Source organism: Suncus etruscus, chromosome 9 (assembly GCF_024139225.1).
Source record: "Suncus etruscus isolate mSunEtr1 chromosome 9, mSunEtr1.pri.cur, whole genome shotgun sequence".
NCBI lineage: Eukaryota > Metazoa > Chordata > Mammalia > Eulipotyphla > Soricidae > Suncus > Suncus etruscus.
Genome location: NC_064856.1, coordinates 99,169,674 through 99,193,913, shown reverse-complemented (window position 1 = coordinate 99,193,913; position 24,240 = coordinate 99,169,674). Strand labels below are relative to the sequence as shown.

At 32.9% G+C, this 24,240-nt stretch overlaps 3 protein-coding genes across 3 annotated transcripts; 2 read left to right on the top strand and 1 right to left on the bottom strand.

Moving 5' to 3' along the window:
* The first annotated feature begins 2,941 nt into the window (after window positions 1–2,941).
* On the top strand, window positions 2,942–3,880 carry LOC126017749 (olfactory receptor 5W2-like). The gene has a single exon (XM_049779802.1). It carries the CDS (start codon window positions 2,942–2,944, stop codon window positions 3,878–3,880), a length of 939 nt encoding a protein of 312 aa, XP_049635759.1.
* An 11,604-nt stretch (window positions 3,881–15,484) lies between these two features.
* LOC126018645 (olfactory receptor-like protein OLF2) lies at window positions 15,485–16,423 on the top strand. Its single transcript, XM_049780746.1, has one exon. It carries the CDS (start codon window positions 15,485–15,487, stop codon window positions 16,421–16,423), a length of 939 nt encoding a protein of 312 aa, XP_049636703.1.
* A 5,830-nt stretch (window positions 16,424–22,253) lies between these two features.
* On the bottom strand, window positions 22,254–23,189 carry LOC126018644 (olfactory receptor 5I1-like). The gene has a single exon (XM_049780745.1). It carries the CDS (start codon window positions 23,184–23,186, stop codon window positions 22,254–22,256), a length of 933 nt encoding a protein of 310 aa, XP_049636702.1. The 5' UTR covers window positions 23,187–23,189.
* Between the last annotated feature and the right edge of the window lie 1,051 nt (window positions 23,190–24,240).

Here is a 24,240-nt window from a genome sequence, read left to right as displayed (position 1 = left end):
AATAATGATAAATTTTATGTATATAATGTAACTAAAATTATTCTGAATCTCTACCTTTTAGCATATTTATTCCATAATTGACTTTTTAAGAAAATATGGTAACGTAAGCTAAAGTGAACTTAATGATTCACAAGCATGTTAAAATGTTACCCAATAAATATGTAAGCAGTGACTATCCATCAAAACTTCCAGATACACTAGCAGTTCAGGGGACCGTATAGGATTCTAGGAATAAACCTGGTCAGCCATGTGCAAGGAAAACTCCATACCCACTGAGTTATTGCTCCAGCCCTATGATACAATATTTAAAGCTCCAAGGTATTATTAGATTTTTATTTTTTATAGTTTTTGAGTCACACCTGGCAAGTACTCAGGGTTACTCCTGGCTCTGTTCTCAGAAAGCACTCCTGGCAGCTGGAGAGACCTAAAGATGCCGGGGAATAAATCTGAATCAGCCGCATGAAAGTCAAAGCCCTACCTGCTGTGCTATTGCTCCGGTTCCAGGACAAGATATTCTGTGTTAGTTTTTGTTTAGGGACCACACCCGGAGGAGTTCAGGGGTTACTCCCGGCTCCGAGTGCAGAAAACACTCCTTGCAGTCTCCTGGTGAACATATGGGATGCCCAGAATTGAACCTTGGTGTGTCCAGGCCAGCTACATGCAAGGTAAATACCCTACTACTGTGCTATCACATCAACCCTCAGGACAATTTATTTTTAATTTTCTATTTATTTCCTGAAATTGTCCCTCTTAGACACACTCCACATCAATGATTAAAACAATATTCAATAATCAGTCTGTTACAAATTCAATAGATTGCCTCAAATTTGTCTTCACATATTATTATATGTTGCCTTCTGTTCTTGATCATGAAGGATTCTGCAAATATTTATATCTTAATGAAACAGTATAGAGGGGAAGGATGTTATGTTGTCCAGAGCTTCTTAGATTTCATCCCAGTGTGCCTCATGGTCACCTGAACTCTCCAGGGTGATCTTTGTTTGATTAGCACTGCTAGGTGTGGGCCAGAGTGGCTAACAAACAAAAACAAAAACAACTAATGAGACAAATCGTTTTATTTTCCACTCAGTAATTTGAAAATCATGCATGAATAATTTTGTGAAATTTTTTATTTGTTTGTTTTTCGACCACACCCAGTGACCTCAGGGTTTATTTTTGGCTATGCGCTCAGAAATCGCTCCTGGGTTGGGGGACCCTATAGGATGCCTGAGGATCGAACCATGATCTGTCCTGAGTCAACTTCGTACCAAGCAAACGCCCTATCACTGCGCTATCGCTCTGGCTCACATTTTGTGAAATTTTTAATATCTCTCTAAAATAAACATACAGCAAGATGCATCAGCTGACTTAATAATTTTTATTATGAGGACAGTATTTCAATATATAAGAGAGTGTTTCAAAATACTAGATTATTCTATGGTAAGTTTCTAGTGTATCATGATATTGATGAAACAGTAAATAGTTTATCATCTCTATTCTATATGGTATAAATAAGTTTTCTGTAAACAACTCATTAAGAGTTAAAAGAGGATGGGGCTGGAGAGATAGCATGGAGGTAAGGCATTTGCCTTCCATGCAGAAGGACATTGGTTCTAATCCTGGCATCCCATATGGTCCCCTGTGCCTGCCAGGAGCGATTTCTGAGCATGGATCCAGGAGTAACCCCTGAGCACTGCCGGGTGTGACCCCCTCCCCCCAAAAAAGAGTTAAAAGAGGAAATGTATGTCAATAAGGCCTGATAAGTAAATAGTATAAAAATTCAATTCTAGTAAAGAGACAAAAAATGTTTAACTGATAGTCTATTCTCTTTGTTGGAACCCTCATTCATTATATTTAAGTTAAAGTATTTGTATGTGATATAAATCATGTGCACTTTAACTTATGTAAGGTTTGTCTAGTATAAAATATTCAATAATATAGTGCTACTAATAGCAGTGGTTAAATTGAATAAATAGCATTTATCAATATAGTAAAACATAATTATTTAATTATATTACTTTATTGAATCATCAGTAAATCAGTAATACAGATGATACAATTTAGTTAACACTAGGCAATTTTATTCTGATCTGCTTTATTATTTAGATAATATATCTGCAATTATCTGTTGCTGTTAAAAAATTGGGGGGGTAGCAGGATTTTTTTACATGACACACTGAATATGGATAACCTGAGTATTGGAGGATGTTTCTGTCATTGTGAATATGAGAGCCTAAGTAGATGCTAGGCATAATAAGAAATGAACCTGTAAATAAATATATACAAAGAGTAATATAAAAATAATGAATGCATTTTCACTGGAGACATGGAATCTGCAACCTACATATAAAATTGTAGTAAGGTAATCGGGGACAGTAAATATTTTTGAAAATGCTCTACTTATCAGAATCATGATACCAATGAGTGAAAAACATCAACTGATAAACATTGCTAGATCTATAACTTAGTCCTGAGAGGATACATGCTGATACTTAGGGACCAGACATTGTGCATATATAAGGAAGAAAAGTGAGAAGGCCGTGGTGACCCAGCCCACAGAAGGAACTGCATCAGTCAATAGTTCTGGGTTAGTAGAAATACTTATTTTGTGTCTATCCGTGTTTAAAATTTTTTATATTTTATGATTAAAATACTTTTATAAAAGCAAGAAACAATATAAGATCCTTACTTTAATATTTGTATTTATTAAATATATATATCAAAATCTTGTAAGAAGAAAGGTAATATTTAATATTATCAAGTTTAATCAGTTTATATGAAATTGGATATATTGCATTGAGCACCATATTATAATAACCAGCTCATCATCAATTTTTGACCTTTGCCAATAAATACGTTCAGTATTTATTAAGATGGTAGTATGCGTCTAACCTTAAGCTTGCATTTCTTTGTCACAAACAAGGATCACCAGAACTGGGCCATGGCGGTGGAGAACTGCTCTGTGTTTATTGAGTTCATCTTCTTAGGACTTTCTAGCAGACAGGATGTGCAATTAGGACTCTTTGTGTTGTTTCTCTTTGTTTATGGCACAACTGTGGTTGCCAATGTAGGGATGATCCTGCTGATCAAGATGGACTCCAGACTCCACACTCCCATGTACTATTTCCTGAGCAACCTGTCCTTCTGTGATGTCTGTTACTCCTCCTCTATCTCTCCCAAGATGCTGGTTGATTTCTTATCTGAGAAAAAGAGAATTCCATATAGTTTCTGTACAATTCAAATGTATATTTTTGCTGCCTTTGGTGACATAGAATGTCTCATGTTGGCTGTAATGGCATATGACCGTTATGTAGCTATTTGCAACCCACTTCTTTATACAGTTGCCATGTCCAGAAGACTCTCTTCCTTCCTTATGTTCCTTACCTATTTTATGGGCTTTCTAGACTCTACAATTCACACCTGCTTAGCTTTTCGGTTGTCCTTCTGCAATTCCAATGTCATCAACCACTTCTTCTGTGACATCCCTCCCTTGATTTCCCTTTCTACCTCAGACACATCCATTAATGAGATAATGTTATTCATCTGTGGTACCCTTATTCTGGGGATTAGTATCTTCACAGTCTTCCTCTCTTACACCTACATCATAGCTACAGTTCTCAGAATGAAATCAGCTGAGGGGAGACGCAAAGCCTTCTCTACCTGTGCTTCCCACTTAAGCACAGTGGCTCTCTTCCATGGCACACTTCTCTATATGTATTTGCGACCCAGCTCTAGTTACTCCATGGACACCGACAAAATGACTTCTGTTTTTTACACTGTTATCATCCCTATGTTAAACCCATTGATCTATAGCTTAAGAAATAAGGATGTAAAAGGTGCCCTGAAAAAGGCAATCAGCACTAAGTTATTTCTTGGGTAAAATCAATATGTCTTGAACTAAATTACTTAATTAAAGCTATTACAATTTAGATATTAATTTTTGATTGAATTTTATGTATCAACAATACTCCTTGCAAATAATTTTATTACTTGCCAGTTTATCTATGTTCATTGCATATGATACTAAATTCAATAATTTCAATACCCAAATATATGTATAATTACACTTGTTTATTCCTCATCATTGATACTAATAAAAATGATTAATTTTTCCATTTTGTGTGATGGTTACTCAATTTCTCTTCACTGTTTCGTGGTCTGTTTTATAAATGTATCATTGAATAACCCTATCCCCAATGTAATTTTATTTAAATGAAATGAATTTAGTTCAATTATAATTCAACTTAATATTCTAACGATTAGAAATTTAACAAGTGCTCTTTGATGCGCTTAGTCAGAAATTAGTCACTTAAAGTATGCTTGTTTTTAACAGCCCCCTTTATAGAGCACTTTGTTTAAGTCTTAATTAAGAAATACCTATTTAAAAAATAAGAGTACACAAGAAACCTTTTACTCTAAATTTCTATAGATTTTCAAAGTTCTCTAAATGCATGCCTCTTGCTCAACTTGTTCACTAAATCCATCCTGAATTAACTTGTGCAATGCGTTATAATAAATGTAAAAGGCATTGAAAGCTCTAATTAATGTTCTCAAGACCCAAAGTAAAGTACTTTACAGTAAGTAGTTCTATTATTCACCTTGAACCTTAAATCTATCTGGGTTTCATTTTCTTGCTTAGATAGATTTGCTGACACAATGCTTCTTTTAATGTTTAATATATTTGAATCTTCTATTCCTTGCCAATGGGCCCAAATTATATCAGTTCTATGCATCATCAGTATGTCTGCATCATGCATCATGTTGATATATATATAAATATGTTATATATATATTTAATTATGCATATGCAGCATCAGTAGACCTGCATTCCTACTATGCTTTCCTGGAATTTAAAATGTAAGTTCATGTTTACATAAAAATATTTTTTTCTTGTATATAATATTGTTATATATAAAACAATGATGCAATCTCCAATAATTTTGTTTGTTTTTGAGTAACACCTGGTGATTCTAGTGTTCACTCTTAGCTCTGAAGTCAAGAATTACTTCTGCTAGTGATGTGGGGCCATATGGGATGTCATAGATCAAACCTGATTTTGGCTGTTTGCATGGCAAGCACCTTAACTCTTCTGATATCTTTCTAGTTCTGTTTCAAAGAATATTTCAGCAGAAAAAATTGTGCCTTTACTATTAAATGTTGCTGTCCAATAGCTATTTCCTTCTCAGTTAATGTCACTTCTAATGTTTTTTTTTTCCCCAGAAATGACAAATCTGTTGGTGCAGATTGATTTCTATCATATTATAGTAACTTAGTGCTTAGAATTTTTGAGTAATCACTTAATTTCATAGATTGTTTCATGCTCGCCTAAAGGAAAGCCATTTGGAGTTTTTAATCTCAATTATTCACAAATGAATCCTTACATTTAATTATTGTTTTGTTTATGGGCTTTCTAGACTCTACAATCCACACCTGCTTAACATTTCGGTTGTCCTTCTGCAATTCCAATATCATTAATCACTTCTTCTGTGACATCCCTCCCTTGATTTCCCTTTTTACCTCAGATACATCCAAAAATGAGATAATGTTATTTATCTGTGGTATCCTTATTTTGGGGCTTAGTATCTTCACAGTCTTCCTCTCTTACACCTACATCATAGCTACAGTTCTCAGAATGAAATCAGCTGAGGGGAGACGCAAAGCCTTCTCCACCTGTGCCTCCCACTTAAGCACAGTAGCTCTCTTCCATGGCACACTTCTCTATATGTATTTGCGACCCAGCTCTAGTTACTCCATGGACACCGACAAAATGACTTCTGTTTTTTACACTGTTATCATCCCTATGTTAAACCCATTGATCTATAGCTTAAGAAATAAGGATGAAAAAGGTGCCCTGAAAAAAGCAATCAGCACTAGGTTATTTCTTGGGTAAAATCAATGTGTCTTAAACTAAATTACTTAATTAGAGCTATTACAATTTAGATATCAATTTTTGGTTGAATTTTATGTATCAAATTCATTGCATATGATACTAAATTCAATAAATTCAATACCCAAATATATGTTTGATTACACTTGTTTATTCCTCATTTAATTATTGTTTTGTATTATATTTTTTAAGAAAAACATTTTTAGGCATATTTTCTGCTATTCAAACCACAATACAATGTATTCTCTCTCTGATTCCTTTCATGTTCAGAACAAAATTTTTACTTCTAAAATTGAAAAACATGATTTGTTAACTACATTTTTAATTAATATTTTTATTTAAACATCTTGATTAGTAACATGATTGTGTTTGGGTTTCAGTCATATAAGATGACACCCCCTCATCACCAGTGTAACATTTCTATCACCAATGTCTCAAATATCCCTCCTCCCCTCCACGCCCCACCTGTATTCTGGACAGGTTTTCTATTTCCTCATATATTCTCATTCTTAGGATAATTCTCAATGTTGTTTCTCTAACTAAACTCATCACTCTTTGTGCTAACTTCATTTTTAAGGTCAATTCTTTGTTAAAATAAAGTTTTCCATAGTCTCATGTTTCTGTGGAAAGAGGTAGAAAGAATTAGAATCAATGACTTCAGGGCAGTCTTATATATGGAGCTGAACACAAATCCTGCATCAACTAGATAAATATCTAACCAATATTACACAGAAAGCATCGAATTAGACTATTTTGAAAGAATCAGAATACAGTGACCAAATACAAATAAAATTCCATCAAATGTGATGTAGAGAAATTATGCTTAATCAGGTTCTATGATAAAACAAATGTATCAGTGTGTTCAGATTTATGGTCAAAATATTTTACAGTTCTTCAGTTTGGTCTAGCATTATTCAATACTTCAAATATGAGTTAGTCACTATAATTGTACTAATGTCATCAGACTTGCACACTTACACAAATAAAACCTGTAAATTTGTTGATTGTATAGTTTGGCAAATGATTTTCTCAAATCAAGAATACTATATTTCAATTTTTTTGTTTGGGTCATGCCTGGCAATGCTAAAGGGTTACTCCTGGGTCTGGGATTAGAAATTACTCCTGAAAGACTTGGGGAACTACATGGAATACCAGGGATCGAGCCCGGGTTGACTGCATACAAGTCAAATGCCCTATCCACTTTTTAAATGATTGTTTTAATTACAATAAATACTAGTGTTTTAACAATGATTAAAAATTATATAAGACATATGAAATAATGGGTGACAGGGTCTAAGGAGACTCAGTTGCATTGGTAGTGTTAAGAAAGGACAGAACTAAATATCCAAGCTACAAAATGAACAACAATTAAATCATGAGGCCCACACTTTAGCAAACAGACTTAAAAACAGGCCTTTGTTGAAGAAAGGCTTCGAAAGGTGTTGGCATGAGAAGTACTTTGGGAAAATTTTGGAGGGAGGTTGGACTGATGGAGGTATTGGTGCTGAAATACCATATGTCTAAATCTTAATTCTAAGTTACTTTGTAAATCACAATGCTTTAATAAAAAAAAAAGGTGATGTCTCAAAATAAGTGAGATAAATTTGAAAGAGAATGTGTCATATACTGGTTTAAGTCTATAATTTTGTGTTATTCTCTATACTCACAAATTTTGTGTTTCCTTGTTTTGTGGTCAAGACATGCAAATATATGTGTTGGAGTGATAGTATATCTGGTAGGATACTTTTCTTGCATATGGCAGACCCAGATTTGATCCATCATATGATACATACATCATTGAATTCACCAGCAGCAATCAATGAGAACAGAGCCAAGATAAGCCATAGACACTACTGGATGTGGCCCAAAATCAAAATCAATAATAATAATAATAATAATAATAATAAACTGGCAATTCTCCAATTAACTATGCATTCTTATATTTAAATCTAAGTTTATCCCTCCAATTAATTAACTATATTCTCTTGCCATTGCACCAGTGGGTCACAAACGTGTTTGTCTTGCTCTTTAAGATACCCTGCTAAGCTCTTTAATTCTATATTCTATGAGGGAAAAAAAGCGACACCAAAATTTCATCAAAATTTCATTGCATCATTGTGGTATGCTTGGGAACAATACTACTAACTTTGGGGAAAACTCTCTTCAACCATTATGATTTCATATTAAATCCCATATTAAATTTATAGTCCATGGCACAAGGATGTGTAAAATTGTAAACAAAAAGGTAATTTTTTTATTGTTATTCTGGTTTTGTGGTTGGACCACATCTGTAGGTACTCAGTGATTATTCCTAGATCTTCATAGAAGGGTCATTCCTGGTGATGCCTAGGGATCATATGGGATGCACTGGATCAAATCTGGGTCAGCTGCATGAAAAGAAAACACTCTACCCACTGTGTTATCTCTCCAGACCAAGAAGTGAAGATTAAATAGATGAAATTATAACCATAAATGAATGTGCAATTGTAAACATTTTGTTTAATATTGTCGTGAGTTTTTCAAATAATTTATTTTACTACAATGTTTTTAAAATGTCTTTTTACATAAGTTAATTGATGCTATAATAAAGCTTTTAGAAAATGACCACAAGTTATAAGACAATAGGCATATATACAGAGTCAAATGAATTTATTGCTAGATTATAGAATACAAAGAATGAATAAACTAGCAACACCTGCCATGACATGAAGACCCTTCTATATGGAAGAATGAGGAGCAATAATTCATAAAAAATGTATCAAATGAAATATTTCACTTTTCTGTACTTCTAAAAATCAATTACAAATATTTATCATATTTAATATATTTTATGAGACCCAATGAAAAATTAAATGTTCCTAATTTTCTATGTCTTTTTGAATTCTAAATGCAGAAATAATTCATTTTGAATCTATTTTTTTTTTTTAATTTTGGGTATATCTGGTGACATTCAGGGCCTATGTCCTCAGAAATAGCTTCTGGCTTGGGGACCATATGAGACACTGAGTTTTGAATCATGGTCCATTCTGGGTCAGTCGCGTGTAAGGCAAGGCCCTAATACTGTGAAATTCCTCTGGCATCTTCATTTTGAATCTTAGTTTTGTTTGTTTGTTTTGAGTCACACCCGGCAACGCTAAGGGTTTACTCCTGACTCTGTGCTCAGAAATTGCTTCTGGCAGGACAGGGGAACCATATAGGATTCGAATCACCGTCCTTTTGCATGCAAGGTAAATGCCTTACCTCCATGCTATCTCTCCGACCCCTTGAATTTTATTATTATGTAGGAAAATGTTTTCTTTTCTGGGTACTAGGTTTATTGTTAATGAGCTAACAGATTTCTAATTTTTAGCATTTCACATATAATAATACTATATAGATTTTTTAATCAGCAGAAAAGTTTACTTGTTGAGAAGAGGTTATGTTTATGAAAATTAGAGAAACAAATTGAGTAATAAATATTTTACACTGAGTGTCAAAAGTTATTTTAAAAATATTTTTGCAGCTTTATTGTTCACTTGAGGGAAGATCACCAATCTGCTTTGCATTCATGAAGAAGGTGAGCTCCTGGAGTTTAGAGACCTAATTGCCCAGGCTTTTCAGTATAGAGTACATAAGTGGGTAACTGCCACAATTTTGTTCAGTGAATAAAAATCAGAAGATTTCAATAAAGGTCAAAAAAAAAGAAAGAAATGAAAGAAATAGCTCCTCTGCGGATGCATAACTCAGATATTGGCAACACCTTTGAGCTACTTGAACGCATCAATCCAACTTAAGGATTTTTATTGAGATATTTTTAAAATTTTTTTTAATTTAAAATATTTTTGAGATTTTTTTAAACTTTTCTTATTAATTCCTGCATGTTCTGTGACTTGAAGTTAAGAACACACCAGAAGGTATATACCTTCAATTGGGTCTCCAGTGCTCTGGGGCATATGTGACTATGTAACACAGAAATGTTAAGGTTAAGCTATGCACTTGGTATTTAATTTGCCAGTGAAGCCAGTTGATACTTGTTTCAAAGGACTAGACCATTGAAATGTGTTTTTGATTAATGATTTTAGTGTATACGTTATTAAACTTCCACACCATCAAAGTGTCAATGAGCCTTTCCCAAAGCCTCTATTTCACTTCTCAGTATTTTCCTTCCCAGGACACTCTTCCAAATTCTGACAGCTTAGTATGAAGTTTGTCATCAAAGACTGAGGGACAATTACCATTTATTACTGATATCTTCATGCTTTACTTTTTTATAGATCACATGAGTGAATTAATCCAATTTTTCCTTCTCCCTTGGACTTACTTTATTTTTCCATTTTGTAGCAAAAAATGTTTTCAAAAGCCAGAGAGATAACACAGCATCAGGGTGTTTGCCTTGCATGCAAAGGCTCTAGACTGATGGTGGTTCTATTCCCAACATTCCATATCATATCCTGGGCCTGCCAGGAGCTATTTCTGAACTTAGAGCCAGGAGTAACCACTGAGCACTGCTGAGTGCGCCATACCCCCAAAAAATGAAAAGGTTTTCACTTTTCTTATAGCTGAATAGAACTTTATGTGTATATGCAAACTAAAGATCATTTATCCACTCAGATTAATTGTACACTAGGAATTTTTTCAAGCATATTTATGGCCTTGGAAATGTAAAAAAAGAGAATCTATTCGTAGTAGTGAGAGTAACCTATTTGAACAAAAGTAAAGAAATCAGAGGTTCTAGTAGAAATGCAGTAAAGAAACATTCACTTCACTGTTGGTAGCAATGTAATTGGTTAAATTTTCTGTGAAAAACAGTATTTTTCTCAAAGAATTAATAGTGAAATTTTTATATTTTCACATAACAGGGATTCTTCTCCATATATCTTTCCTCAAAATAATAACTCATAAAAAAGAATTTATGTTTGCTATGAAAATTTACTTTTTCATGGTAAAGAAAACATATTTAAAAGTTTTTAATAATAAGCTTAGATACTGTTGGAGTTGCCAAATATAAATTTTACAATCAACTTTTAAACTTGTCCAGTTAATTATATAATTTCAAGATCTTATAATATTGCTTATAAATTTTGTAGACTATTTTATTAAAAAGCTTCATTTTTAATGAAAATATGCTGTATTCATTAAAGAAATGTTAGAACAAAGTCTTTTTATTTATTAAAAGGAAAATATATTCAATTTGGTTTTTATTGATTCCATTATCATAAATAAAACTTATTTGAAAGTAATTTTTCTAATAGAATAAGAAATTGATTTATTCAATGAGAGAGTATGAAATTTTGTATCTGGCATGCTTATAATACAATGAGGTGAGTGATATAAAATATCATATAATGAGTCTTTTTCTCATTTTTTATTTTCAAATATCTTTACTATACCATAAAGGTCACTCTCTCCATTAGAAAAAAGCCATTTTTTTATGAGCACACACATTCCTTTGGGGATCAATTTAAATTCTAATTTTTCCAATAATATTTGCAGCCATTTTCTAAATTTCATGGGGAGTGTGAGTTAAGGCTATATAGTCTGGAGGGACAGTCATGTTTATAAAGTCAAAGATGAATAAACAGAATAGTGGCTGATGTAATTTGGTATCCCCAGAGATAAGGAAGAAACAGAAAAATAATAAGACAAGAAGGAATTAGGGGTCGGTGAGATAGCATGGAGGTAATGCGTTTGCCTTCCATACAGAAAAATGGTGATTAGAATCCTGGCATCCCATATGGTCCCCCGAGCCTGCCAGGGGTGATTTCTGAGCATAGAGCCAGGAGTAATCCCTGAGCGCTGCCGGGTGTGACCCAAAGTCAAAAAAAAATTAATGTAAGATGATCTAGATTTACTATATTTTCTAATATGAACCAAAGAGTGGGTTTACATAGTAAAAATATTTTGGTTATTTATTGGGTTTTGTGATATATGAATTTTCATCTTCCATTATCATAATTTTATATGACTAATGGGATTACCAAATAAAAACATTTTTGATTATCACTTTTTTTGGTGTGTAGAATTACAATTATTCTACATACAAAGGATATATACTCTGTCGCCCAGCCACATTTTGATAAATTATGAAAATAATGAACAATTGTCACTCAAAATCAGTTTTTTAAATGAAAAATAAGGGGTTAACTCTAGGATTAAATACCTACAGTTGGTAAAGTACTAGTTTTTCACACTTCAGACAATAAATCAGTCTGTCTTTGATTCTTCTGGTCCCCAAAGTCTATCTGGTATAACCTCTGAGTACGAAGTACAAAGTAAGCTAAGCTGTTAAGTGAACTTTTTGCTTCTCACATTTGTCCAAATGGAAAAAAATAGAAAGGAAGAGACTCCGTGAATGTATCCAGATACCACAAAATTATCAAGAAATTCTTAACTTTCTATTTGTTGCCTGAAAATTGTCCATTAATGCAACACTTCATATCAATGATTATATCAATAACAATATTCAGCTACATTCATTCTAGTGTAAAGCAATAAAGTTACATACAATTTTTCTCAGATAGTCTCCTGGATCCTGTATGAGTGATCTATAAATGCAGATCTTAGAGTAACCCTGAGCACTCTAGATATGGTCCAAAAAACAAAGTAATAAACCAAACAAAAACCTTGGATCATCTTTGTGTTATATCAGAAATGTAGATTTATGGATAGTCAAATAGGTGATTTTTCATATGTCATTTTAAAATAAACATGCAGATTAAAACATGCATCTGTTGTCTTGAGAACTTTTGCTACTAAGACAATGTTTCTAAAACACAAGAATCTACCTTCATCAATTTATATGAATTTCAGGAAATGATTGTTTAAACTGTAGACATCACCTCTAGCTTTCATTGTATCCCTTAATAAAGTTGTTGGAAAGAGGACATTTACTGAAATATGTGCCGATAGATTATATAAAGTATTCACTTTTGGAAAGGTCAAATTTTGCTTTATTAGTATTCAATTCTCTTTGCTCTGAAAGTTCATTCTATATGTCTTAATACTTAAAATATTAAAAATATTTTAAAATATTTTAATATCACTTAAAATTAAGAATACTTACAATATTTTCCAGTGATAAATATTTAAGTTCAATATTATTTATATAAAATTTTATGTAAGAATTCTATTGAATTGAATGTTTATTAATAGAGATTAAATGTATAAATTAATGTATATTAATAAAAATGATAATATTACTATCATTAAACACACACACAAATATGTTAATATATTTACATAATTAGTAACGTTAATTTATGTGATAAAATGCCAGCATCACTGTTCAGCTTTTTGTTTGTTTTACAAAATGTTTATTTTTTAATTTTGGGTTGTTTTTAATTTTGGGAGATAGTATAGGGATCAAAATGGATTTCTTAGAAGATACTATGAATATAGATAATCTGAATGTGGGTGAATGTGTCTTATTAGCTGGGTGACCATGAGAGTCTGATAAATAGACATATTGAAGAATAAACATATAATGAACTGAATTGGAATATTGAGCAGTGACATAGACTGGGACAAAGTAAATATTTTTGTAAATTCTTTATCTTTGATCTCAAACCCCTTGCCTACCAGTGCAAAACATCAGCTGATAAACCACATTACTAGATGCACTACTAGTTCCTATGAGAATACTTGCTGAATACCCCGGGATCACAGCCAAAGTAGCTATAAAGCCCAGGTCAGTAAAGAGACAGTGCTGAATCAGCCTACAGAAAGAACTGCATGAAACAGTCAGTAGTTCTGGGTTAGTATAAATACTTATTCTTGCCTCTTTGGCTTTTGTTTATAATTTCTTGTTTTTTCATCAGTTTTGACTAAAAGATTTTTCATAAAATCTTTTTATTTTTATAACATGAATCTAATAGCAAACATTAATTTTATTTGTTTTTATAGCTTACATTTATGTACATGTGCACTTTGATAGCTAGTAATAAGTAAAGCAGAGCTGGGGCCAGAGAGATAGTATGGAGGTTAAGTGTTTGCCTTTCATGCAGAAGGTCATTGATTCAAATCCCAGCATCCCATATGGTCCCCCGTGCCTGCCAGGAGCGATTTCTGAGCATGGAGCCAAAAGTAAACTCTGAGCACTGCCGGGTGTGACCTAAATACCAAATAAAATAAAATAAAATAAAAGCAGGGCTGTCTAAGGGACTAAATATTTTTTTACTGTTATTGATGGTGTAGATTTATTTTATTGAGAATTTTTTCTATTTAATGTGTAGCATTTTAACGTCAAGAATATAGGGTCATGTTTGAAATTTGTTTATATCAAGGGCTTAGAGGTCAACATATTTATCACTAGTAATGATTTCTATAATTTTTGTACCCATCAACTAACTTCAACTGTAAATTTATTTTTCACAAAATTAGCAAATATATTTGCTTTATATAGTATATGTAAAGCTGTAAAAATAAAAAATAATTTTAGATTTGAACATAGGTGTGTGTAAACATAAAATTGGAAAATAGAACTAAGTATCACTGATCACTAAATCTTTTTAGGCAAGGGGAGGATCATTTTAGAGATTTCTGGGCAATTAATAAACCAAGAAAATGATAAAACCAAGTTTCTATATTCAGGGAAGAGGGGAAAGGGCAGATTATAGACTTAAAATAGCTCTCAATAATAAGGTGATTCAAACACATGAACATTGCCATGTATTTTACAACTACTCGTGCAAGATAAACATATCCCATAGGTTCTATTCCATAAGTGCAAAGATAAATCCAGAAACATATTTCTTTTCTTTTTAGGAAAGTTGTGAAACTAACATTGCTAGTTTAGGACAGCAGTTCTTTCAGATGTCCCCTGAATGTCAACAATTTCTACCTAATAATAACATATACACATCTTCTACCCTGTTTTGCAGTAGCAACTACCCTCAGCTGCACTGTGAAACTGGCATCAGAGCTTTTTTTTTTGTGGGGGGAGGGCACAAGTGGTGGCACTCAGGGTTGCTCAGGAACCATGTGGAATACTGGGTATTGAACCCAGGTCAATCCTAGGTAGGTAATGTGCAAGGCAAATTCCCTTCCTGCTGTGCTATCACTCTGCCCCACACAATCTGTTTTTCTTTGAGGCTGATTGTTGTTGCCAGAAATACATGTGGGGTATTTGCTAAAACTACATTAAGTAACTTGATTTGGTTCTCCTTCACCCAGAATCTGGATGACAGATGAAGAAACATTACTTAATTACTTATATCTCTATCACAATCACAGTTCTCTATTGCAAAGTATAGTCATTTCTAAAACTAGAGCCCAAAAAGGTATTAGTTAACTAGACCAAACACTTATAATTCTGATATTTTTAAAATACCAGCAATGAACATTTAATATATAAGTCTGTGTTTTTGGTATTGAAAGACTGGGCAATCTGGATAAAAGTTCTATTTTGTAGAGTAATGTAAATATAATTATTATCATAGTTCTATCAGTTTATCTTAAATTGCATATACTTCTTCGCAATTAGATTATCATAGCTAGAAAATGATGTATCTTTTGTTAATCTTGCTGAAAATAGGTCTGGTGGTTTAATAAGGTGGTACTATAAGTCTAACCTTGAACTTCCATTTCTCTGTCACAAACAAGGATCCTCATTTCTTGGCCATGGCGGTGGAGAACTGCACTGTGTTTACTGAGTTCATATTCTTAGGACTTTCTAGCAGACAGGATGTGCAATTTGGGCTCTTTGTGTTCTTTCTCTTTGTTTATGGCACAACTGTGGTTGCCAATGTAGGGATGATCCTGCTGATCAAGATGGACTCCAGACTCCACACTCCCATGTACTATTTCCTGAGTAACTTGTCTTTCTGTGATGTCTGTTACTCCTCCTCTGTCTCTCCCAAGATGCTGGCTGATTTCTTGTCTGAGATAAAGAGGATCCCATATACTGTATGTCCCATTCAAATGTATTTCTTTGGTGCCTTTGCTGACTTAGAATGTCTCATGTTGGCTGTCATGGCTTATGATCGTTATGTAGCTATTTGCAATCCACTTCTTTATACAGTTGCCATGTCCAGGCCACTCTGTAGCCAACTAGTTATTTTTTCCTACACAGTAGGCTTGGTGGATTCTGCCATACACACCTGTTTAACTTTTCGATTGTCCTTTTGCAATTCCAATATCATCAATCACTTCTTCTGTGACATTCCTCCTTTACTTGCCCTCTCCACCTCAGATACCTCCATCAATGAGATAGTGATGTTCACTTTCATTGGTTGTGTTGTAGGGTTCAGCATAATCACTGTCCTCCTTTCCTACAGCTACATAATAGCTACCATCTTTAGAATGAAATCAGCTGAGGGGAGAAGGAAAGCCTTCTCCACCTGTGCCTCCCACTTGACTGCAGTGGCTATATTTCATGGCACACTCTTGTTCATGTATTTTCGACCCAGTTCCAGTTACTCCATGGATACTGATAAAATGGCCTCTGTTTTCTATACAGTTGTTATTCCTATGTTAAACCCATTGATCTACAGCTTAAGAAATAAAGATGTAAAACAGGCTCTGAAAAAAGCAATGGGCACTGAATTACATTCTGTCTGATACTCTATTAGCCATCTAAAAGTATTTATTTCAATATTCATAACTGATAAAGTTTCTAATACAATTTTAATAGTCTTTGCTATTCAGTTTCTAGATATTGTATGGTTTATCATTGTACCTAAAATGAATCAAGGTTTTCTGTCTATTTATATATGAAGCATTTATATATAACTTCATTAAAAATAAAATGCAAAAATTAATCTTTTCATGCAGTTTTAAAGTTGAATAAAGTAGAATCTTTGCAATTCTTATTTACCTTTACTTTTTCTATTTATAATTATTTTTCTGTAAGCCATTCAAATGACAGATATTGTACCATTAAAGGAATGTAATTCTAAGAAGTGAATGTATATTTAATTAAAATTTTATTATTCATTTTATTTACATTATTTTATAAAATAAGGATGTCTTTTGCTTTCACGGACTATATTCAGTACATTGAAATCAAAATCAGGGGAAAGTTTTTATGTAAAATATTCCTGTATTATACTTTCCTCATCATTCTACCTTCATTATATGAACACGCATATAGAGAACTAGCTGCTTTGGGTTTATAATACACCCTAAATATTATACATTTTTTTCTGGATTTTTCTTTGTTTATATTCCAATAGAAGTCTTGATAATTGTACTAAAGTTTCATGAACAGAAATTTGGGTAAATCTTGGAACTTCTCTAAAGATCACTGAGACAGAGAATTCACCCTCTTTGTATGTTTATGACATTATAGTAGGTCAAGTGAAAACAATACAAACATTAAAATTATTGACACATTTTACATTACAAATGAAGATGTATCCTCAATATGCTTAATAGAATAAATATATATTTATATTACTAAATTGTCTACAATGAGTTATTTGTTTTCTGCATATCTGTGAAATAAACTATAGTTGTAATCATGACTATTAGCTATTATTTCAGTAAAATTATTAAACCTAAGAAATTGCATGCATTTTCACCACTAACTATTTAGAATTTGTTTAGTTACCAAACAACTTGTTTTATTTAGATTGTTGTCAAATATAACACAACACAAATTTTATTATATTAGGAACAAAATTGATGATGTGTGCTACAATATTTTTAAATATATGGTACCTTCTCTAATTTTAAATAAATTTCTGTGCTAAAACTCGAAACTGCATACGTGAAAACATTTTGTAGAGGTGAAACAATACATTATAAGATAAATTTAACCTGTTGGCTTGCATTTTTTAGTAAAAAGATATTTATAGAAATAAATTTTATTATCTGCGTTTCATTTTCTTTTATTGCAAGACTGTATTTTTATTATGAGATTAAAGATGCAAAGAAAGAGGACAAGATAAAGTTACAGTGGAAAGAGAATCACCCATAAACAGAATTCTCAGAAGAAATCTCCTTGCTGACACCTTAATTTTGAACTTTCAGCCAAAGAGCATTAAGAAAAATAAAACAAAACCCACACACAATTACTTTGTCCCTCAAGTTTCCAAATTGTAGTACATTATAACATTTCTTAGTACACAAAGCAATCAAAAGCCACAAAATTTATGTAACTCCTTTAACATTTAAGGCATAATATTTTTAATAGTTCCATGTACATGCATATTAGTTTAAGTTAACCTCAATAGTGTAAGTGGTTTTTAAGGATTAGAGTCAAAGGAGCACATCTAAAACGTGTTAGAGTGGCAATTGTTGTTTGCATAGGCCCAGCAAAATATGTGGGGCATGGAAAGAAAAAGCCTTGGCCTAAATACAAGGAGACCTTTTTCCTGAAGTTTTCTGGCATAAGACCAACTCTAGGCTCCAGGAATACTAGGTTGTCCAACCCAAGTGATTGTCTGTAGTGCCAATACAATTTTATTTTTCACATAGTCGCTGTTGTTGGTGTCAGGTTTCTGTAGTTAAAGATCCTGAAATCTGTGCATATCCTAATTGAAGTCAGGATATTGTGGAGAGTCCTCTAGCTTCACCTTGCAATTAGAGGGCAATGCAGAGAGCCCTGTCCTGAAAGCAGGTCGTTGTTGTTGTTGTTAAGTCTGGGTATTAAGGGAAGTCTCTTTTGAGTAGGTCAATGTGAGAACAGTGTAGTGTCTTCCCTGGTAGAGGATTGCTCTCAGGTGATGTTATAGACAACTTTGGTTGTTTAGTAGATGGCATCCCTGGTTCAAGGGTGAATGGAGAATGCTCATTCTTCTGAGGCCCGAGCCAGGTCATTATGACAATGTTCAGGGTATAAGGTCCCAAAATTGCAAAATTATATTTTAATGATTTTATATATCTGAAACTCCAAACCATTTTTTCAATATTTTTCCAATTTAGTTTAATTTAAAAAATTGAATCTCATATTTCAATAAATATAAAACTAAGCCAATTTATATTATGATTTTTTATTAATTAGCTATTTTCAAATATGTCATTTAAAATGATTCTCTTATTTTTAATTTTATAACTATAAAATATAATTATTTAAGTAATTTTCCATGATTAGAAAAACCTAAAATTTTTATATATGTCAATTTTTAGAAAATTATTATCTTGCAATTAAATTTTTAGAAAGTTTTTAGAAAATTATCTTGCAATGAAAGATTTTAAGATAAGAACTAGATTTTCAGGCAATAGATATAGAACAAAGATTGCCATTTGCTTGCAATCAATAAACCACTATTGAACCTGGCTGTACATTTAATCCCCTAAGGACTATGAGAAGTGATCCCTGAACACAGTCCGAAATAAGCCTGATCAAAGCTATGTGAGATCCAACTACATTCCTCCCACAAATAAAATAACAGAACTGTATTATCTACTTATAGTAGTCATTTATTTGTCTATGTGAACTTGGTTAATATCTATGTGAACTTGGTTGATATCATACTAAACATGATTCTTTTGTGACTTTATGTTTGGAAATGTAGTGTCTAAAACTCCTGAGATTTATCTCTATCCACTTTAAAGTTATCACTCAGTTGTAATGAAACTCTCTGCCAGATGCCATAGGATTTGTTTTGAATTGAGCAGCTAACTTAAGTGGTTGAGCAAATGATTATCCCTTCCAATATCATGCCTTCACTTGTAGATGGACAAGGAAACTATTACACTGAGTGAAATAAGTCAGAGGGAGAGTGATACACACAGAATATTTTCAGTCATCTGTGGGATTTATGCAAAATAAAAGACATCATTGTAATAATACCCAGAGACAATAGAGATCAGGGCTGGAAGGATCGGCCATGATAAGAAGCTTACCACAGAGTGGGGAGTACAGTTAGAGAAATAACTACACTAACAAGTATCATGACAATAGTATTGAGTGAGAGAAGTTGAATGCCTGTCTTGAATAGAGGCAGGGGGTGTGGGAGGAGGGAGATGGGGTCATTGATGATGGGAATGTTCGCCTGGTGAAGGGGGTTGTTCTTTTTTTATAACTGAAACCCAACTACCAACATATTTATAATTATGGTGCTTACATAGCAATATTATTTAAAACACACACAGTGTACAAAGAGGATCTGATGGCTAAAAAGAACTCACCATTGTTACTCAAGCTGAATGGATTTATTCATTGTCTAGATGCCTAAAACCAAACTATTTTATTCCAGACCCCATTTTGCCATGAAATTAGTCTATATAATTCCTACCAGAGTACAAGAACAGTCTGTTTTCCTGTATATCCTTAATCAATGCTAGTTTGCTGCAAGAAATAATAATATTGCTCTATTAAATGAATTAACTAATATCCATCTATTAGCATGAATTCATGCATTTCATATATCTTGGTTAGTATGTAGGAGGAAACACATGGTTTTCATTGTCTTAGATGTAAGATTCAATTTTTTTCTATTGAAAGTTTATATAAGCTAGATGTGCTACAACATTACAAATTTATAAACACCAAACTTTGCTTGTAAAGATAATTCATTAATGGCTGAGAGGCAATTCAAGTGGTAGACCACAGGCTCTATATGTGAAATTCCCTAGGTTTGATCAATCTCTTGAAACCTTGTCCCACAGACAAGGCCTCCAAAGCATGTATTCAATTCCACTATCAGTGCAGACAATAAGAAATAAAATTCCAGTGGAATGAATGAAACCACTGTACATTTACTTCCATTATTCAAATTCACCTTCCAGGTATAGGTCCTGTTTTAGCCTTGACCAGTATACTTTCTCTATGACTCACAGTTCAGCTGTTGAAGAATCTATCATCGCAATGATTGTAATCCAATTCTTACATTACAATCCCAGCATAGAACTTGCACCAAAAAAAATTTTTGTTTTGGTTTTTGGGTCACACCTGTAAGAACTCAGGGGTTAATCCTGGCTCTACACTCAGAAATCGCTCCTGGCAGGCTCGGGGGGGGGGGGGGATACAGGATGTCAGGATTCGAACCACCATCCATCTGCATGCAAGACAAACACCGTATCACATACTATCTCTCTGGCCCCTAACCAGAATTTTTAAATTAAGTTTTTATAACAAAATATATATAGAAAACATTTATGAACAAGATTTTAGTTGAAATTTGCAATCTGTGTATATGTGATATAGTTGATGCCACTGATGAAAATGCTATCTTATGAAGCCATTTGTGTTTAAAGTACAAATCTGAATAATTTACCAATAATCAATTAACAAAAATATTGAGGATCAGGCAGATAGTAAAGTAGATAAGGTACTTTGTAATTTTAATTAAATATAAGGTACCAGGACCTGTGAGGTGGCACTAGAGGTAAGGTGTCTGCCTTGCAAGCGCTAGCCAAGGAAGGACCGCGGTTCGATCCCCTGGCGTCCCATATGGTCCCCCCAAGCCAGGGGCAATTTCTGAGCACTTAGCCAGGTGTAACCGCTGAGCATCAAATGGGTGTGGCCCGAAAAACAAAACAAAAAAAAATAAGGTACCACAAACAGTAACCTAAACATTGTTAGGAGTGAACTCACAACACAATCATATGTATGCACATAATGCATGTATCCATATATGTTGAGTTTACATGGAGAATATATTCTATATAAAAATATAACAATACCAACTACAATCTTCATTTAATAAAATATTGCTTAGTATCTATACTGGAGCAAATGAACTAATTGAGAAGAAAGGTATTAAAATAAAATTGTCCCTTGCTTTGCATGCACCTGACAGAGTTGAACCTTGGTATCATGTATAGTCTTTTGAGCACTACCAAAATACCAAACTCCTGAACTCAGAGCCTGGAGTAAATCCTGAGCACCATAGACTATGGTTCAATCAAAACTAACAATGAGAGCAAATATATAAAATTAGTTATAATTAGAAAGGAAATGAATGTTGTTTATTCAGTATACTTTGGAAATATAATGAATACTCTGGAAATATATACAAAGCAGTATAGTCTGGAATCTAAAGAAATTTGTAATATTATTCACAAACTGTAATTAAAAATCGTAAGAAAATAATATAAGAATTAATATTTAAATAACTCATTTTAGAGTTTTAGACAAATAAGCTACAGTAAACCGAACACATTTTTAATAAAACTATATCAATAAAAACAATATAAATAAAATGATGTTATATTTTATTGCACAAAACGATGCTTTGGAAATATCAAAAACGTTATCAATAATGGTATTGACATATAATAAAGACATAATAAATTGGTGATGAAGTAATAAAATTATAAAAAATGTATATTAAGTGAGAATAAACAGACTCTTGTAACAGGTTAAAATTTTAAATTTTATTTGTTAATTTAAAGTTTTTGCTATACCCAGTCATGCAATATTTATATACACTTTACAATAATTAAAACCCCAAACAAAAGAACAGATATTGTTGGACAATTATCAGGCCCAGTTCCAAAACTAATCCAGCAGTTTTTGACCAATCATTTTTCTAAAGGCCTTTTTGACATCTTTGTTTCTGAGACTGTAGATTAAAGGGTTCAACATGGGTATAATCAGTGTATAAAACACAGAGGTCACTTTGTCAATATCTAGTGAGTGACCTGTGCTGGGACGCAGATAAATGAAGATGAGGGTTCCATGGTAAATTGTAACTACAATAAGATGGGAAGCACAGGTGGAGAACCCTTTTTTTCTGCCCTCTGCAGAACCAGTTTTAAGAATTGCTGCTATGATGAAGACATAAGAGAGAAGAACTGTTAGAAGGCAGATAGCTTCCACCAAACTAGCAAAGACCACTAGAACAATGTCATTTACATAAGTGTCAGTGCAGGACAAAGAAAAGAGTGGGGAGATATCACAAAAGAAATGATTAATTTCTTTAGAACAGAAAGTCAAATGGAAGGTATTTGTGGTATGAATTATGGAACTCATGGTGCCCCCCAAAAAAGCTCCAAGGGCAAGCTGTCCACAAATCCTCTTAGACATAATAACGGTATAAAGCAGTGGGTTGCAGATAGCGATGTAACGGTCATAAGCCATGGCAGCAAGGAGAAAAGACTCAGTGTCCACTAAAGAGCAGAAAAAATACAGCTGAGCAGCACAACCATTGTAAGAAATGGTTTTGTTAAGAGAAACCAAATCTGCAAGTAATTTTGGGGCAATGACAGAGGAATAGCATGCATCTATGAAGGATAATATGCAGAGGAAAAAGTACATAGGTGTGTGCAAGTGGGAACTAGTTGTGATCAACAGAATCATTCCCAGGTTTCCCATCAGGGTCACAGAGTAAATGGCAAAAAACACAACAAAAAGAGCACTCTGAAGTTCTGGATGGTCACTAAATCCCAAGAGAATGAATTCGGTCTTCACAGTGTCATTCTCCAACCACATTTTCCGTAGTCTTCCAAATATATCCAAAATAATGTACCAAATACGTAACCTCAATATTAACAAAAGAAAGAAATGTTATAAAATAAATAAAAAACACTCGAATTTCCTGCTAACAGTCTGCATATATATTGTTTGTACTAAAATACACAGACTTTGATTTTTAAGTCAGTATTATTGTTTTTTAAAAGTAAAAATTTTTCATAATATCAAAAGCAAAGCAATAAATAATTTAAAAACGAGATATTTTCTTAAAGTCTCTTATTCTAAAAATATGCATGTAGTAATTAACTAATATATATACTAATATATATAATATATACAAATATATAATATATACTAATATAATTAATTAATTATACACCAACCTCTTGACAAGCAACTGCTTTAACATATATTGTTTTTATTTATTTTAAGTGACATAAAAATTTCAGGTGGTATTTCTTTAGGTTACCTGGAGCATGCATAGTTATTGCCTCTTGAGATACACATTCAGTTCTCAGGAAAAAAGAGCAATTTAATGACAAAATAAAAATAAGGATTCTACATGCGTTGTTTAAAAAAACTGAATTCTAGGTCTGTCACTCAGACCTTGTAAAACTTCGTGTAGGCCAGTTTGTCTCTGAGTTCTACTATTTTGGTGTTATGAATAAAGATATCCGAAGTATAAAGCAGTAGAACATTGAGTAGGGCATTTGCCTTGCAAGAGGCTGACCTAGGTTCCATCCCCAACATCCTATATGATTCCTGAGCCTGCTAGGAAGGATTTCTGAACAGAGAGCTAGGAGTAATTCTTTTGGGGACATGGCCAAAAGCCAGTAAAATAAATAATAGTAATAAAATAATAATAATAATAATAATAATGAAAAAGAAGAAAAGTATATTTGTCACCAAGTGTGAGTAATGTCAATTTTCTACTAGACATTGCAACATTACACCTCATACATCCACTATTCTAAAATTGGTAGCATTAATATTTGAGTCATTCAGGTATTTATTTTGTTTGATCTGGAAAGCAAGTTATGAGAAATAGGGAATTTCTCATGATTAAAAATCT

Bases quoted from the DNA above. Each gene is read 5' to 3' on its own strand.
- LOC126017749 (XM_049779802.1), top strand. From the start codon at position 2,942: ATGGCGGTGGAGAACTGCTCTGTGTTTATTGAGTTCATCTTCTTAGGA.
- LOC126018645 (XM_049780746.1), top strand. From the start codon at position 15,485: ATGGCGGTGGAGAACTGCACTGTGTTTACTGAGTTCATATTCTTAGGA.
- LOC126018644 (XM_049780745.1), bottom strand. From the start codon at position 23,186: ATGTGGTTGGAGAATGACACTGTGAAGACCGAATTCATTCTCTTGGGA.